Genomic DNA, 19,562 nt, shown 5'->3' with positions numbered 1-19,562 from the left:
TACCTGTTTTTTAATTTTTAATTTCGCGCACTCACAAGTATGCGTCGCTTACCTTTAGGTATCGCCGTCTCTCTCTGACTCGGCCTCTCTGTGTCTTCAATTATTATTTATCATCTATCTTAAAAACTATCAACTTTATCAAGATTTTTAAAGAGAGCAATGCAGCGCATGAGTCAGAGAGAGACGGCGATACTTAAAGGTAAGCGACGCATACTTGTGAGTGCGCAAAATTAAAAATTAAAAAACAGGTATAAACAATGAAATTTTTTAAGATCTCTATTCACAATATTATTAACTATTGTATGAAGAATTAAGAAAAAAATATTATTGATATATTTTTTTTTTTAATATATTTTTCATGGGTCGAAAGTACCCAAATTTGAGATTTTTCGAACCTTTAAAAATTCATATCTTTAAAAATATTACCTGTATCCTAAAAAGTCAGACGGCCTTTTTTATTTGTATTTCAACAAAGAATATAAAAAAATTTTGTCCGGTTGAAAAATAACAATTCCTTGCAGTTGTTTAAACAATTTCGGTTTAAACAATATGGCCCGGGGTTGCCCCATGGCAACATGCATTTATATTATCAGTAGGACAATTTGAAGAGGATCACATAAAAAATTGAGGTGGAATAGTTTTCGGTACTCATGCGCCGATTCCTCCTGGACTAAATAGGAAATAAATGATGACATCAATGGATTCTCAAAAAAGTGCCCGTTGTAGGATTTTTTCAAATATTTCATGTTGATTGCACCAAAATTAAAAAAGTTATGAGAACTTTTCATTCCACGCCATTTTCCAGTTTTCTCTTATAGCTCGAAAACATTTGAATTTATGAGGTTGCATCAACTGATTTCAACGAATTAAATCTCTCAAAAATTCAGCCCGAAAATGTGCCATTCTTCTTTCTAGCTCGAAGGGATTCTGAGATCTCCTCAGTAAACAACGTATTCGGGACACAAGCATTAACAATATCAATTAATAAGAATATATGTTAAAGAATCGAAATTTATTATATTGGTGAAAAAGTACGGTGCATCAAAGGAATAAAATTGAATCTTTAATACAATGAACACTTTTTTCAGTTTATTGAAACCTCTCTGCTGTAATTTCCCTCAAAATTAAGATATCGCAATTACTAAAAGAAGGAAATGTTCATATTAGAACGAAGTGCAAGTGTGAACACTCTCGTCTCTCAACGTATAACTTCACAAGATGTTCTGAATAAAATATTATTTTTTAATTTTTTTTTGTTCACTCCTGTACAGGGTGGGCAAATTTCGATGCTTTAGCACTACAACTTTCAAACCAGAGGTGATAGACGAAATTTCAGAGCTTAATAATCAGTATCAACGGAGATTTTTCGATATCGCCATTTTTCCAATTTTCGCTTATAACTCGAAAACAAGAGAAGAGGGCCAAAAATGAATACTAGTCTTGTTAGTTTCTCAGAAAAAGAGAACGTGAACAGGGTATCAGATTTTGTTTATCTCCTCTGGTTTAAAAGTTGTAGTGCTAAAACATCGAAATCTGCCTACCCTGTAACTAGTGAACAAAAAAAAAATGAAGAGTAAGATTTTATTCAGAACATCTTGTGAAGTAATACGTTGACGAGTGTTTACACTTGCAGTTTGCTCGAAAACAAAAGGAAGTGGCCAAAAATGAATACTATGAATGAAGCGAATGGGGTATCAGCTTTTATCTATCTCCTCTTGTTTAGAAGTTGTGATGCTGAAACATAGAGATTTGCTCACCCTGTATATAACAAACAGTTAGGTCTCCGAGGATCAAGATAAAATTAAAAAAAATTAATGCTTAAATCGGCCATAGGGTTCAGGAGAAAATGAATTCAAAACATGGTTCACCTAATTTTGCCGGTTTATATGAATAAATCACATTCAACCGACAATTCAATGACTTCATAATAAATCGCATCTAATAAAATATGGATAATTTTACGGTCTCCAAGTGCGTATAAACGAACAACTGCTCAAAAGCTCCTAACGCATTTCTCGAATTTTTTTGAATGTTTACGCCGAGAGCATCGTGGGTTCCCCTCTTTCTACTGTGCAATATAACCGCGAGGCACGCCATCAACCTATCCGCGGTTTTGACGTTCAGACGGTCGCGTTCACTTGTTAAAAGCATATTGTCATCGGGGTAAGAGCGACGCCGGCAACACGAGTTCTCAGTTTTTCCATTGGACTCAAACCGAACGAGAACTTCGTCGTTTACAAGCGTTTTAGCGTGTTTACCACCATGAGGTATATTCTCGCGTGTTTTTCTCTCGGTTACGTTCTGCTGCAAATGGTCGATAAAGAAATTTCTTACATCGTGAACTTTTCGGAGGAGAGACTTTGCTCATGTTTTTAATTTTCTGGGTGGTTAATGATGCATGGATGTAACTTATTATTTTTGTGAGTACCTATGAATTTTTTAATTTAGATGACACTCCGCAGAGTGTTACTATAGGTTGAATATTTGAATAATAATCATGACAATTTTCTGTTTTTTTTTTTACGTCATTACCGGAGTGAGGTACATTTGTACCCCATGAAAAAACTTGTGTGTTGATTTAAATTTATTTTACATTTCAAATAAAACAAAAAAGAGCTGTTTAATGTTTGAATAATGTTTATTCATTATTATGATAAAAAATCTAACATTAATATTAATGGAAAACTAGTATCATTCGATTTCGAAAGAAGATGCACATGTACACAAAACTTTTTTTTGTAGTTTTTGGTGCTCTTCTCAAACAAATTCGTTTCACATTTCGCAAATTACCCTGCTTTTTCGGTCTTCCATTCTAGAACACAAAACGCACCTTTCAATTGTTGGTCATGTTTAGCTTCAAGAATTGGATTGTGAAGATTTTTTCCAGATTGCAGGTGCACAGTTACATTTGGCTTTATTAGTTCTTCTCCTAAACATACAAAAAGTCCCTGCGTTTGTAAATGTTTGAGGAAATAGATGTAGGATTCTTTTTGGGCCTACAAATTCACATTTATGACTGAGACCGAGCAAGCAGCTACAAATAGGTCTATGAAGTAATTTGCACATCACTGTTTATCATCAAACGCATATCTAACTGCAAACGGATAATTTAATTACTGTTTAACGTAAATGTCTGAACGGGGCACAAATGTACCCCATGGCATTTTTCTGGTGATGTATAAGCCTATATTTTTATATAAAATATTATATCTACTTTAAAATATGTCTAAAACTATTTACTAGTTTTAGTTGAATGGAATTTGATATCGTACTGTTTTTTTTTCAAATGAAAGGAAAAAATCGCGAAATGGGGTACATACTCCGTTCCTTTGTGGAAAGGTTAGATAAATAATACAAATTAATATTTTTTCATTATGTAGCTACCTAGTTGAAATTATTAGTTAAGTATTGATGTCATATTGATATTGAGAGTCGACCATTTTGAGTCTAGGATTTCACTTTTTTCCAAAAAAACTCATACTGTTATAAGTAATGAATAAAGTAGAAAACAGCGTTACCTAAAGGGTCCACACTATCTTTTACACTACTTTTTCAATTTCAGTGCAAATTCATTTTGATTCTGTGCTAAAATCGCTTGAATGATTCTTTCAGTTTTCAAAATAAACTTTCGTATGGCGGTTTAGAATTAACTCAAAGATTTTTTCACAAAAAACTTCAGTGTTTGTTTTTTATCAACCAGAAAAATTCTTGGTATCTCAATTATTCCAATGATGAATTTCAAACTAATTTTTGTTTTCTGATGAAAAAATACATACAATCTTTTTTTTAAATATTGTCATCGGGGTTAGAGCGACGCCGGCAACACGAGTTCTCAGTTTTTGCATTCACTCAAACCGAACGAGATCTTCGTCGTTTACAAGCGTTTTCACGTGTTTACCACCATGAAGTATATTCTCGCGTGTTTTTCTCTCGGTTACGTTCTGCTGCAAATGGTCGATAAAGAAATTTCTTACATCGAGAACTTTTTGGAGGAGGGACTTTGCTCATGTTTTTAATTTTCTGGGTGGTTAATGATGCATGGATGTAACTTATTATTCTTGTGAGTACTTATGAATTTTTAAATTTACATGACACTCCGCAGAGTGTTACTATAGGTTGAATATTTGAATAATAATCATGGCAATTTTTTGTTTTTTTTTACGTCGTTACCGGAGTGGGGTACAATTGTACCCCATGAAAAAACTTGTGTGTTGATTCAAATTTACATTTCAAATAAAACAAAAAAGAGCTGTATAATGTTTGAATAATGTTTCATTCATTTATATGATGAAAAAGCTAACATTAATATTAATGGAAAAACTAGTATTATTCGATTTCAGAAGAAGATACACATGTTGTACACAAAACTTTTTTTGGACTTTTTGGTGCTCTTCTCAAACAAATTCGTTACACATTCCGCAAATTACCCTGCTTTTTCGGTCTTTCATTCTAAAACACAGAACGTACCGGGTTTTTCACCATAATTTGACCCCCCCTTTAACTTTGTTACTAAAAGAGGTACAAAAAAATGTTTTCCACAAAAGTTTCACGAAATCGACTAATCTTCTTTAAAATAATTTCACAAAACAAGATATATACAGAGTGGGCCACATATTGATAGCAACTTAATTTTTTCAAATGGAACACCCTGTATATTTTTCTATATTTGACTAGCTCTTTTTCCCCCGATTTCAAATATATAACATATGTTTGGCCTATCTCTCTTATTCTGAGTACCACAGAGTTTCAAATTTTGAGAAACACCTAGCATGCTCAGTAATCAGTTTTCAAGTGGTAGGCTCCGATAACTCAAAATGCTCTTTTTTGAGTTATCTCGTTGGCAACGATATGACATATAGTCAAATTGCCAACGAGATAACTCAAAAAATATCATTTTGAGTTATCGCAGCCTACCACTTGAAAACTGCCAGCTTGCATGCCAGGTGGTTCTTAAAATTTGAAACTCTGTGGTACTCAGAATAAGAGAGATAGGCCAAACATATGTTATCTATTTGAAATCAGGGGAAAAAGAGCTAGTCAAATATAGAAAAATATACAGGGTGTTCCATTTGAAAAAACGAAGTTGCTATCAATATGTGGCCCACTCTGTATATATTTCGTTTTGTGGAAGCATTTTAAAAAACACTAGTCGATTTCGTGAAACTTTTGTACAAAACATTTTTTTGTACCTCTTTTAGTAACAAAGTTAAAGGGGGGGTCAAATTATGGTGAAAAACCCGGTACCTTCCAATTGTTGTTCGAGGTTGATCATGTTTAGTTTCAAGAATTGGATTTCCCACAAGATCATATGCATTGCATTGACAATTCGTTTGTGAAGATTTTTTTCCGGATTGAAGGTGCACATCAGTTTCATTTGGCTTTATTAGTTCTTCTCCTAAACATAAAAAAAGTCCCTGCGTTTATAGAAATAGATGTAGGATTCTTTTTGATCCAACAAATTCACATTTATGACTGAGACCGAGCAAGCAGCAACAAATAGGTTTATGAAGTAATTTGCATATCGTTGTTTATCATCAAAGGCATATCTAACTGCAAACGGATAATTTAATCTTTTTATATAAAATATTATATGTACTTTAAAATATACCTGAAAATATTGACTAAGTTTAGTTGAATGGAATTTGATATCGTATATATATTTTTTTTTTCAAATTAAAGAAATAATCGCGAAATGGGGTACATACCCGTTCCTTAGTGGAAAGGTTAAATAAATAATACAAATTAATATTTTTTCAATATGTACCTACCTAGTTGAAATTATTAGTTAAGTATTGATGTCATATTGATATTGAGAGTCGACCATTGAGTCTAGGATTTCACTTTTTTCCAGAAAAACTCATACTGTTATAAGTAATAAGTAAAGTAGAAAACAGCGTTACCTAAAGGGTCCACACTACCTTTTTCACTATTTTTTCAATTTCAGTGCAAATTCATTTTGATTCTGAGCTGAAATCGCTTGAATGATTCTTTCAGTTTTCAAAATAAACTTTCGTATGGCGGTTTAGAATTAACTCAATGATTTTTTCACAAAAAACTTCAGTATTTGTTTTTTATCATTTAGAAAATTGAAAGATTTTTGGTATCTCAATTATTCCAATGATGAATTCCAAACTAATTTTTGTTTTCTGATGAAAAAAATACATACAATCTTTTTTTTAAATATTGTCATCGGGGTTAGAGAGACGCGTTCTCAGTTTTTCCATTCGACTCAAACCGAACGAGACCTTCGTCGTTTACAAGCGTTTTAGCGTGTTTACCACCATGAGGTATATTCTCGCGTGTTTTTCTCTCGGTTACGTTCTGCTGCAAATGGTCGATAAAGAAATTTCTTACATCGAGAACTTTTCGGAGGAGAGACTTTGCTCATGTTTTTAATTTTCTGGGTGGTTAATGATGCATGGATGTAACTTATTATTTTTGTGAGTACTACTAAGTTTTTATTCTACAAGACACTCTCTGTAGAGTGTTCCTAAAGGTTGAATATTTGAATAATAATCAAGGGAATTATTTGTTTTTAATTAAATAGTACAAATTAATTTTTTTTTAATAGGATACCTTGTTGAAATTATTAGTGAATAGTTAAGTATTGATATCACATTGATATTGAGAATCGACCATTCAGTCTAGGATTTTAATGTTTTCCAGGAAAACTCATACTCTTATAATTAATAAATAAAGTAGAAAACAGCGTTACCTAAAGGAGTCTACACCACCTTTTTCAGTGCAAATTTATTTTGTTTCTATGCTGAAATCGCTTGATGGATTCTTTCAGTTTTTGAAACAAACTTTCGTATAGCAGTGTGGAATAAACTGACTGATTTTTTTCACAAAAAAATTTTGAGTGTTCTTTTTTTATCACTTAAAAATTTGAAAGGTTGTTGGTATCTCAATTATTCCAATGATGAATTTCAAACTAAATTTTGTTTTCTGATGAAAAAATACATAAAATCTTCTTTAAAAAAAAATATGCGTTATCATGTATTTCTATTCGAAAATTCACAATATCGAACTATGGAAATATTACCAAATAAGAAAGTGATAAACAACAATTTGCTGAAAATAGTGTCTCAAAAACTTTTGTAATTTCATGATAATGAAAAAATTTTTAAATTCATCATTGAAAAATCGTTGTTGTTGGTTTTTTATCACTTAGAAAATTGGAAGGTTTTTGGTATCTTAATTATTCCAATGATGAATTTCAAACAAATTTTTGTTTTCTGATGAAAAATACATAGAATCTTTTTTTTTCAAATATTGTCATCGGCGTTAGAGCGACGCCGGCAACACGAGTTCTCAGTTTTTCCATTCGACTCAAACCGAACGAGATCTTCGTCGTTTTGAAGCGTTTTCGCGTGTTTACCACCATGAGAAGCTAGGTTGACATGGGTAGTGCATGGCGTTCGATGATTTCACTTTCTTTTTCACGGCAACGGAATGACGTATATTCGTATCTCCATAACCTATTTGGCAAATTTATGTTGTTTCTTCGTCGGCACAAAGGGATGCCGACCAGCCCTGATGACTGCAAGTGTCTTTCAGCGTCAATCTAGATATTTATGATTATGATGCGGCACCTTTTTGATGGGAATTAACTTTGTCGGTATTCCTGCCTGTTGTTTATGACCGAATTAAATCTCATTCCAAATTTCTAAGCATGTGATTTTTGTTGATCAATCGCAAAACGTTTGTGGCTCTATTTTCATAGGACTTTTTATATCCAAGGAATCTCGCTTTTTCGGTTTCTCTTGCCGTTAATATTTTCACAAGAATTTTTGTCTGAGAATTGTTTTATATAGTTAGGCTATATACAGGGTATCCCGGTAAGAATGCGACAATGAAGAATGAAGGTCATCATGAAGGAGTCATATCAAGATCGCCGTTTGCTATATGATGTTAACCTTATAAGTGAAATTTCATAGTTCGATAACTCTCTGACTGATCGTCCGAATAATTTCAAATTTTGAAGTGTAGTCACTCTACTATCGCCTTCCTACAATATTTCTGAAATCGCGAACAAATTAGATCCGGACTTTTTCTATTTTCGGAAATACCCTGTACGAGCAATTTATGATTTTTTTTCGAATTCGTAACCACGAATAATTAATTCATAGAAAACATTCAAAAACCATTATTGACACAGTCCTACAGGGTGATCAATAAACATTGCCTTATGAGTGGAATTTCATTATTTGATAAACTTATCAGTAGAATTAAATTCGAATTTTGCAGTTAGCAATTCCTGACGTCAAAGGAAATACTTTTTTCCGAATCGGCTCGGTAGAAAAGATATGGGCTGTTGAAAATGCATTGAAAAATGTAATTCTCAGTTATATCTCGCAAATGGATTAGAATCGGACATGTACAAGCAAAGACTCACCCTGCATAGTTGGCCTATAGGTATATGCTGCTGACTGGTGTCTGTCAGATTTTCAAATTATTTACTGATAACTGATTTCAATCCTTTGAAGAAAAAGTAGAGAATTATTTCTGAAAATCTGACCAGAACAAGGCAACTGCACAAATGTAGCAAAAATGTCTGAAGCAATTTTGGCCGAAGAAAAACGAAAGTGCAAGACTAACTTTCTTTAATTTTTCAAGTAAATGTCAGGGGCACAACTTTCCATGAGTGCAGAACAAAATCGAAACACAGATGTGCTGAGATGAGTTTTTTTATAATTTTTTGAGTATTCCTGTGAAACCCAAAAGATTTATGACATAGGTGCTGGCCTAGCTTTTCATTGAATTTTGTGATATTCAGTACATGTACTAAAAGTAAAGATTTATTTCATCCGTTGAAACCGAATAAACATGTTCGGGAAATATTCCCAAAGTCGTATGTAACAAAAAAAAAAAAAATCAATGTTACAAAGTATCACAAATCTAGTACAGCACAATTCAGTACAAAAAAAATCGTAAATAACCCTTGTCTTCTTCCACTATGGTCGCTCCAAGACCACGAAACACGTTAAATATCTAACATGTTCGATATCCCATTTTACGTTCGTGCCGCCTTCGAAACCGTCCGTTTCGAGAATAGTTTCACAACTCCTCCATTGACACGAGTCGATCTCCACACATAACTAACCTCGCTTGTGCTTCACTACCCGTGTCAACTAGGATAAATCGTTCATTTCGTGAATATTCGCTCGACTCTTCCGTTGACACGGGTCGTTTTCCAAGTATTCTTGAACCACAACTGTGATCCACTAACCATGTCAACCTAGCTTACAGGTGTTCGTTCCACTCCTTCTTTCTTTGTAGTACCCATTCGTCGATGTTGTCATTTTACATAATGTTCTGATGTACTCGCTCCGCACCCGATACACAAGTGTCCTGCCAGCTATCTTTCCCCATTCCTATCTAGGATCTGCCTTGTTATCGAGGTTCCAGGCCTGGTTTCTGCAGTGTATGTTAATATGGGTCTGATCGCTGTGTTGTAGTACATCCTTGATTTGACTTCAGTTCCTATATGTTTATTGTTCCAGATGATGCTGTTGAGATATGCGGCTGTTTTTGTTGCCTTCGAGGCTTGTCTCCTCACCTAAGCTTCAACATCCCCGTACCCAGATATTTCTATGCCGAGATACCTGAACGTCATCTCATGTTGTTGTATTACGACTTTGTCTGTTTTGGAAGTAGTCATGCATTTAGTTTTTGTCACTGATATATTCATATTAAGCTGTTTTGTCACAGTGTTGAATTTATGCAGCAGCCTCTGTAAATCATCCTCACTCTCAGCTATCAGCACCACATCGTCAGCGTAACACAAGATTTTAATTTCTCTATCGCCTATTTTGTAACCTTTCAGTTTACGCACCTGTCTTATCAGCTCATCCATTATGATGTTGAAAAGTAGAGGGCTAAGAGAGTCACCTTGTCATATACCGTTATTCACCTTAATTTTTTCAGTCAGTTCACCGTTTATCCTGGCCTGACTCCAACTGGTTTGGTATATGTTTTCAATCATTTTAATGATGTTTTCGGTATTTGTCTATCGTGTAGAAGGTATGTTATATATTTCATCTGAATGCGATCGAAAGCCTTTTCCAGATCGATGAAATACATGAAAACTGGGCGATTGTTTTCAATCGATTTTTCAGTTATTGGTTTTAGAATAAATACGGCATCCATACATGACATTCCCGACCGAAATCCCTGCTGCTCATCTGCTAAGGAAGTATGTTAATTAATTTTGTTTGGAAGGATTTTTGTAGTTAGTTTTAAAGTGGTAGACACAAGAATAATCGCTCTGTAGATTGCTGGAACTTCTTTATCTTCATTTAAAAAGTTTGTCAGACAATAAAAATATCGAATGCATCGTTCACAAGATACAGGGAGATAAAGTTTCATTGAATAACTCTTTTTCAAGTATTTGAAAAATTTTCTGCGATTTCTTCGCAATTTTGCAGGGCTACTTACAGTGACAGGAGGCAAATATGTCTTTCAATAGATTTGAAATGATCGAATCCAGTGACATAATAAACTGCAATAAAATGCGTTCAGAAGCTCCCCACTTCACGTCAGGGGTTTTCCCTTTATTGTCAAAATCTCTGGCTGCAACCCTGAATTCCATTTTGAGTCAACTCACTTAGCTATATAAGTTGATGCATGAGAACCTACACGAACTGTTATCCAGATCATCAAAAGTTTCAGCACTTAAATTCCATCATCAGTACTATATAATTCACTCGACAGGATAACTACCAAAGACAAGCAAGGGCAACGAAGTTACATAACACATACATTATTAATCAATGCTGAATTAATTTAAAATGGAGACACATGAGTAATGTTGTTGCCTTAATATCTTCAGAGACCACTAGATATCGTCGTAACATTCTTTAACACTGCCATAATATTGTGGGTATGACAGCCATTATATTGCAGAAAAATCGTTAAATTTACGTATAATCTGAACTGAACACTGAACAAACATTAACTACTGTATTTGAGGAAATATTGCAATGCTACGAGAAATTTTATGCCCAAAGATATAAGAATGTTTAAATATTGAATTGACTTCATTTCCATTCGATGCATTCATTGATATGATTGATAATTCATCAAAATCGCTCAGGTTCGAGGTTTACACCTATAGGCTTATTTATTTTAAATTACAACTAAATTTTCGAGAATTTGTAAATCTCTCGTTACCAGAAGGAATTTGTTGGATGCTCATGAAATGAAGTAGATCAATTTATAGTGTTATCGAAAAAATTCAACCCACATTAATGTAATTGCTCACTCGTACTCAAATACTCAATCAAATTGAGTAGCAATATATCTAAATTGGTGCTATATAAAATCAAATTGAGACTAAACACGTTAAAATTGGAAATAATCAATTTCATAACTTTGTTGCTACATGAACTAAGTATTCTAAGAATTTGACAGTCACATTTTATTTCAAAAAGAAGATTAGTATACATCCAACTGATACAACTTGAATAGATATGATTTTCAGTAAGTAGGTTCCGCTATTATGTGGCTGTGTACCCAGCAAGGTATTTATACTAGTGATCTGGACAGACGTTGTCCTGAACAGAGTGTATTTGACTAGTCTCCTCCTAAACGGTTGGACTGATTTTAATTTTTTGTTTGTTCAACTGTATTCGAGAATTCGGTAAAAAAAATGGAAATTTTCGGAGTAAATAAAAAATTAATTAAAAAAAAACATTGTAACAAAAATGTGGATCCCAAACCATTCATTCACGAATCCACTTTATATACACTTAAAATTCAATCAAAATCATTCCATCAATTTATGAGCAATTCAGTGACATACACACGCTCAGAAGAATTATAAACAGAGTGAGCCGTTTTGAAAGATCTATTAAAATAATTCCCTGGGAAGAGTCTGGATCGGAAAATGTTTCAAATGAAAGTCTCTTTATCTTCAGGGTTGCATCGGATGCAGATATTCCATGGGTAGGATTCTGTAACTTTCGTTATCATAGTAAACGAAAGCGATAACGTTACGAAGCGAAGCTAAGCGAAGCGAATGCGGTATTCTGTAAGCGTCTTTTTCTTTATCGTTTCGTTATCTTTACGCTTTTAGTTTCGTTGTCGGAGCTTACCGACTTTACACGAAGGAACATTGGCAACGTTGCAAATAAGTAGATATTTAAGCTACTGTAGGATTCTGCAGGTTTTGACATATGAGGTACCTGAGATAATCTCTAATAAGAGCAATGAGATAAGAGTCCCTTTTATGGACTCTAGCTGTAATGTCCTTTGAATAATCCACAGTATTTAACTTGAGTATTGTCAGAAATTATATTTTGATTTATGACTCTCATTGGAAGTTACTTAACAAAGGGTTTCATACCATTTTAAACTGTTTAGTTTATCATTAAGAATGAATTAGCTAATTGAATACAGCACCTGAATGCAAATATTGAGTATTACAAAAAGTCTTATTTGATCACTGGAAGAAATTCGAAATGGAACCTCGTTCAATGGATTATAATTTAAAACCTTCATTCTTATTCCAGTTACAAAACCTACCCATACTACAAAATAAGTTCGGGGAGTCAACAAATAGTGTGTATAGGTATAAAGAAATATTCATCATGTTTTCAATGATTCTGATCATCGAGGAAATCTCAAGAAGAGTTCGTCTAACTCTTCAAGAGAGGAGAATATATTTCTTCGAGATAGAAGTGATCCATTTAACTTAACGGATGAGAGATTCATAGACGTTTTCCGTTTGTCGAAACATTTAGTTCACGTTCTATTCGATGAATTGAAATCATTTATGGATAATTATTGGAGGAACACGAGAACGCCATTTGAACAGCGAATATTGATAACTCTGAGATTTTTTGCCAGTGGAAATTACCAACGCGGTATTGGACAAGAATATTTGCTAGCAGTAAGTCAACCCATGGTCAGTCGTTGTGTTAGTGAAGTGACTAAATTGATTAACCATGTATTATAATAATAATAATAATAAGTTTATTCATTATAAATTACAAAAATCTTCTATAATATAATGTATCTGTAAAAATAATAAATAAACCAAAAAAGAAGTCACTAAAGGTCAGACCTGTACTTGACATACCTATGAATACATGAATATAAGACGAGAAAAACTACAACAATTATAATATATACCCAATAAAAATAACAATAACATAACTATTTAAACTTATTAAACTGACCAATAAAACAGATAAACCAAAGTATAATAAAACAAGGTGAGGGGATAATTTTGACCAGAACTGATAGAGCAAATTATATAAAAATTCAGTCGGTGGTCATTTACTGAAGCGCCATCCAAGGAAGAATTAAATTCCCTAATGATTCTGAGAAGACCCAAAATAAAGGGAAATTTTTTGAAAAATGTGGAATACCAGGAATAATTGGAGCAATCGACTGTACACACATAAAAATCTTGAAGCCATCAGAAGAAGAGCATTCCTTTTTGAACAGAAAAGGATATCACTCAATTAATGTGCAGTTGATTTGCAATAATTAATAGAATGAATTTCGAACTTAATATTAAGAATTGTGATATTGTGAAGCAAAACATTCAAAATTATAACCTCGAAATCGAAATCATTCAAGTGTCATAATATGACGCTTAAGCCTTGGTCACGTGGTAAAAGTAAACCAATCAAAAACGTCGTCGGACTTTTCGTAATGACAACGAACCCTAAAATGTTTCGTTATCGTCATGAGGTCGTTCTTTGCTTCGGCAAACACGACTATTGCCGAATCCCTTTACAGAATACCGAACCGAGCAAAACTGTCGTTTCGTCACGTTTTCGCTTCGCTTTGCCGTTACAGAATCCCACCACATATGACCTTGGAAATCGATTTCAAGACAAGTAGATTTTTCAAATAGAGAAATTGACTTTTTTTGAGAACATTAATCCTGTTGATAACACTTGAAACATTTTGTCCCTGCCTTGTGTGTTGACACCGCGATAATGAAATGTCACAAGCAGTGCTGCCAACCCACTGAGCTCAAATAAAGGTAGATAGAGGTTCGAAATTTAGGTAGATGTTGCCAAATTTAGGTAGATTATTTTTTCCTTTATTTTTAGGAGTTTTGAAAGAACTGAGTCCATAGTATTATACTTTATTAATGATAAATATTGATGAATTAATAATAAAATATAAGAATTTACATAAAAAAAAATTGAAAAACTACTTTACTACTTGAACTAGTTGAACACGAAAGAATAAATAGTCGTTCAAATATTTCATTTCAACAGATGTGGATAATTTGCAAGAAAACGCTTGTTGTCCAAATACTTTCATTATATATATAACACCCAAAAGGGTTTTTTATTGCTTCCCGACGGCAGCCTTCGATGCATTCCGACGGTCTCATCTCATTCCTTTCGACGATCTTACTTTATTCTGTTTTTTTTAAGCATAAGGATCGATTCAATTAATCTGCGAGCAATACGAACCTATCTATTATTCCTACGTACATGCGACCATATTTACCATCGCTATTTTTCTATCAAGCAAGTGCGTATTGAGGCGCAGCCATCGTTATTTATTAGGACCCATTTCGGTCCTTTCTTTGCATCTGTATGTTTCTGAAACTCCGCCGCTGATCTTTGTATCCAATGGCGTGCGTAAAAATTACGATGTGAGAGCTTTAATAAGGAATAGTTTTTTTCATAGTCACGTTACTGTTAAAACGGTTTGTCGTTGATCTAAAACCGTAAAGTTCGCGCGGAGCTGAATTAAGGTAGATCGAGCTCAAAAAAGGTAGATAGGTAGATTAGTTCGAATTTAGGTAGATCTACCTAAATTTAGGTAGGGTTGGCAGCACTGGTCACAAGAGTTGGATGTTGGAGAGGAAAAAGCTCCCGCTCGGAAGCTGGAGACGCACGTCTCTCCGTGTGGAAGGACCCTTACTCATTGTCATAATTGCTACATTCCTTAGAAAAATATTAAATGCTTTCTCATGCTCCATTGAAATAATATCATCATGGTGAACTTAAAACTTTTGCTTGATTTCCTTCAGTTATTTTGGAGTTCTCTTCATCAAGTTTTTATATAAACTGCTTCCATTTTCACTATCCTCCTGCCTTTTCTTTGGCGTTTTCTCCATTTAAGGTATTTGTTTGAGTCTCAATTTGAGAATAGTGGAGAATTGCGATTATTGAAAAGCACAATTTTCATTGTGAATTTTAACATTCATCCGAATTTTCAAAAACGGTTCACTTGATCATTACCTACTGTTTAAATACCTTAAGTGTTTCGATATGACTCGGAAAATATTATTTTCGTGTATGACTTTGGTATAAAAAACAAAGTATATAAAATTTCCTACAATTTGCTTTTATCAAGTTTGTTTGTCCGATAATACCTTCTGGTTCAAATGATATTTGAAAATTGACGTATTTTATCTGTCTCTGCAAAAACCTAATTTTTGGGGTAGATTTGATTTATTCGATTTTATATTGTTTTTTGGGGTGTTGAATCCGAATCTGAAGTTTGCCACCAAAATTTTGTTACGTATCCTTGAAATAAATGAGAAAAAAGATAAACAATTTAATTTTTTAGCTGTTTTTTATTCAACTCAGAATATCAATTTCTCCTATACAAACATTTGAATTGAGTACTGTATAAATACTACGAGATATAATTCCGCAATATATTCATTGAAATCAATATAAAAAAATGAACTAAATTTTACAAAGTGACTTTGAAAATGCTTTATTGTTCAAACGCATCTGGATTGTATTTGAAGACAAAATTATAAAGTAGAAGATTTGCCAATAATAATAATTTGAAGTACGCCCATTTTCAAATAACCTTCGAGCCAGAATGGGTAATCGGACAAAATCCTTGATCTGAAAGATTTGTAGGAATATTTATTATTATTATTTTGTTTTTGTATGGAAAGGTCATTAAAAAAAATGACATTTTCCGAGTTATACAGGGTGGCCAAGAGATTAACGTCAAAAAGAAAAAAACAGGTCCCTCGTGTCATGAGCTCTTCGAATCACCCCCATGGATGTTATGCGATTCTTCACGGTTTCGAGTTGAATCTTAAAATGGCAAAAAATAATTTTTGAGTAAATGTCTAGTTCTTTGATTTTTTCCACCTCGCTGACTTTGAAGGCTAATTCTAGCAAAAGTAGACTGTTAAGTACCATTTTTTATTAATGATTCTAAAAGCTGACTGTTGAGCGCAGTTTCCATGCATACTAAAAAACCGTGAATTAGCCTTTTTCCTTTTTAAATTCTGATTCGAAAATTTAGATCATAATCCAATTCGAGTAACTTTTTCACTTGAGACCAACATTTCCATAATTTTTATCAAAATAACGAAGCTGGTTATTTTATGTATAAAAGTACAGTTCATGGAGATTAAGTTTCAGAAAAAATTTCACAGAAATGTCTTGTACTTTTTTTTTAAGATGGTCAAGTCGAAAATTCTCAAAGTTCATGATAAATTCATAACTCGAAAACCGTGAAAAATCACATAACATACATGGGGTGATTCGAATAGCCCATGACACAAGGGACCTTTTTTTTTTTGACGTCAATCTCTTGGTCACCCTGTATACAAAAAACGGCACCAAAATTCTTCGTGTTTTTTGCATTTTTTTCCATCACGAAATTTTGGTGTCGAACCTCAGATTCGGATTGAGCACTCCAAAAAACATGTAAAATCGAAGAAGTCAGAACTACTCCAAAACTTCCCTGTGAAAAACCACTTATTGACTGGACTATCGATATAATTTTGTATATCACACTTCTTTCTGTCTTCGTTTCGAAGTTATTATAGGCAAAAAAGTTTCAATTGATTTCCTCTAATATAAGAGGCATTGACTTACCAGTTCAAATAATGTTTCAGCGATTATAGATAATCGAGAGGACTGAAAGTTTCTGTTCTCAAAAAAATTCTGAAACTCATTTTCTAATTAACCTATTTTAATAATAGGTTCATCATTTCGTTCCTGAAAGCGTATCGGGGAATTGTTCAAAATGAGCTGAAAAGGTGTATTTACGGAAGATGTTGTAATTTGTTTCCAACTCTGACAGTACCTACTTTGTTGAGGAGGTATTCGCTTCAGCGTTACAGTAATTTATTTCTACGTTCGCAGATTGATTCCTTTTCAGTTTATTCCCAATTATAAACGTGTAATCTTTCAAACGAATAACCTCAGGTTCTAATCTTACCAGAGAATTCTACACAGGGTGATTCACCGCGATGGCCTATTAGGAGTTTATGGAAAACTGTCATGAACGGGTTGGTCAGAGAATGTTGACCAACGTTCACTTATCTCCGGTTGAGATGTTCTATCAACCACTGGAAGAGCGGCTTTCCAGAGGTCTCGGAGAATGAATAATTTATATAATTTCACAAAGCTGTTATTTGTGAGTTCGGCCTGTCGCTTCTATGGACAGGTCTTTTTAGTTGATTTTCTTTCCCTAGGGACAGGATTAGTTTTCTGGGTTAATAAAAGTCTATTAAAATTTTAAACTCAAATATAATAAAGCAAAAAAAATATCTAAAATTACAATATCCACGAAATTGTTATATATTTGATTCAACGGCCAAAAACTATATGATTAAAAAAAATGTCTCAAATAATCTATTAGTCAAACGAAAGAAACAAAATAGCCAAAATTGTCTACTCAACTTTGAATTTGGGAGAATCGGGACTACTCAAATAAAGTTATCTTCATCGAAAAAGTATTAATTTCTCATCAAATAAAAAAATTTGAATCGAATAGCCAAAAGATTGTTAACTTGTCCTTATCCCGCAGTGCTAGGTGAGTAAATAGGCCCTGCCTATACCTAGTTTTAATTCTTCAACATTTTCACTCGAAACGTGTGATTCCTTTTCAATAACTCCACTCCCGATTCGCGCACTCCGAGTTAATCTAATTCATACCAAAACAAATCTAAACTTTATCAAAAATTTAATCCCTTCTTTTCTGTTTCTGGCCTAACTCTTCCTTTCTCAGAGCCAAAACAATTCCTTTTCTTGAATATTTAAAATCCCCAAAACTCACTCATTTTACCAATTTACCGTTCTATTTAACTTATTCTTATTAAATATTACTTTGATCTTGAAAAGAAATTGTTTTGCTCTAAGTCCGGTTTCGCGACCGACGTTCGAATTCTAATCCCTTCTCAATAAAAGACCCTAAACGATACTGACTTCTTCCTTAAACCTCAACAAAATCGTAACCTCGTACTTATCCAAGACCGCCCCAAAAATTGCCCAAGATACCATGCCAATTAGATCATCGGTTAGAAAATTTTTATCCTTCTTCATTTTTCGTCAACAGACCTTACCTCCAACCTCAGCTGAGCTAGATTTTTCTGCGGTCTCAGCTAGAACCATACTTCGATTTTGCCTCGGATTTTGCCTAACGAACTTTTTGCTGTGTCATCTGGGAACGACCATAACGGTTCTTCGCATGTATCGAACTCAGATAAGTCAAGATTTCCCCGTATCTAAATTATTCTTCTTATCCGTGAAAAAATCTATCGATTTTACCAACGCAGTGAGACGATAACCAAGAAAAGCAATAATCGAAAATGAATACAACCCTCTTTCTAAGATAAGATCAGTTCACACAAGTCTCGACCGCTCTTCTGAATTTAATTTTATATTCCTTCCTAATAATAATTCCAATAATCTCAATAATTTCCAAATTTCCGATTTACTACAAAACTGATCACAATTTTGTGCTGAAAATTTGCATGTTGGGGTCTTTCTTCCTAAAATATTTTCAGATCTCTATAACTTCCGGTTATACCGGAAACAGACTACTACTTCCTTATTTCAAATGACACATCCAGTATATTATTGCAGCATTAGATGGCTTTCTTGGTGACAATTTCAGCTATTTGCCATATCTTGGGTAAATACTCAACGGTTCATGAGTTAATGAGATTCGTATGAAAAAAAATGGTGGCGACGAGGACCCATATTTCTCGAATATTTCTGCAGAAAATTTTTTTTTCGAAAAAACCTTTATCATTTTCGATTCTGCAATTACGTAGTATTATAAGACTGTTTACAGCAACATTTGTCCCGGCACTCTCATCTCATGAGAATGCTCGCACAAATTTTTTATCGCATTTTCTATTGCAGGAACTCTTTCTTTGCGTGATGATATTAATTTTTCGAGTTATTTGCATGTTATTCCTGGAAATAAAGGTAAAATCAAATTTGCAAACTATTAATAACATCAGGAACACTTGAAGATGAGAAGGTTGTATGAACAGAATTGACACTAAATGATTATCATATGATATTTGCATTTATCACCTACCTACCATTATCTCTATGATGATAATATAATTAGGAAGCATTCTATTTGCGAATTAAATCCAAGAAAAAATATTCGTAAATCGTAGTTTGGTAAGCAGTTTGATTCCATTTCAGGTGTTCAGTGCAATAATTATGACGGTTTTCAAGTATTTTTTGCGGTAAGTTTGCGAAATTTTTTACAAAATGAAAATGATAAGAACCTTCATTTCAATATTCAAAACACAACAAGGCAATGTTCAAGTTGTTCAGTTGTCAGCAGAGGAGCCAAAATTA

At 33.5% G+C, this 19,562-nt stretch overlaps 1 protein-coding gene across 2 annotated transcripts in view; it reads left to right on the top strand.

The window, feature by feature from the left end:
* The first annotated feature begins 6,217 nt into the window (after nucleotides 1-6,217).
* Nucleotides 6,218-19,562, top strand: part of LOC123682498 (protein singed wings 2) — a 53,632-nt gene continuing 40,287 nt past the window's right edge. Inside the window, exon 1 of one of the 2 annotated variants that reach the window (XM_045621139.1) lies at nucleotides 6,218-6,440. In XM_045621139.1, coding sequence (XP_045477095.1) covers nucleotides 6,412-6,440 — 29 coding nt within the window. In that variant the 5' untranslated portion in view covers nucleotides 6,218-6,411. Of the gene's footprint in view, nucleotides 6,441-19,320; nucleotides 19,448-19,562 lie in introns of those variants that run through there. The other variant, XM_045621140.1, reaches the window with a different exon arrangement.

Source organism: Harmonia axyridis, chromosome 6 (assembly GCF_914767665.1).
Source record: "Harmonia axyridis chromosome 6, icHarAxyr1.1, whole genome shotgun sequence".
NCBI lineage: Eukaryota > Metazoa > Arthropoda > Insecta > Coleoptera > Coccinellidae > Harmonia > Harmonia axyridis.
The sequence above is the reverse complement of the archived record's forward strand: the minus strand, read 5'-3'. Positions and strand labels throughout refer to the sequence as shown.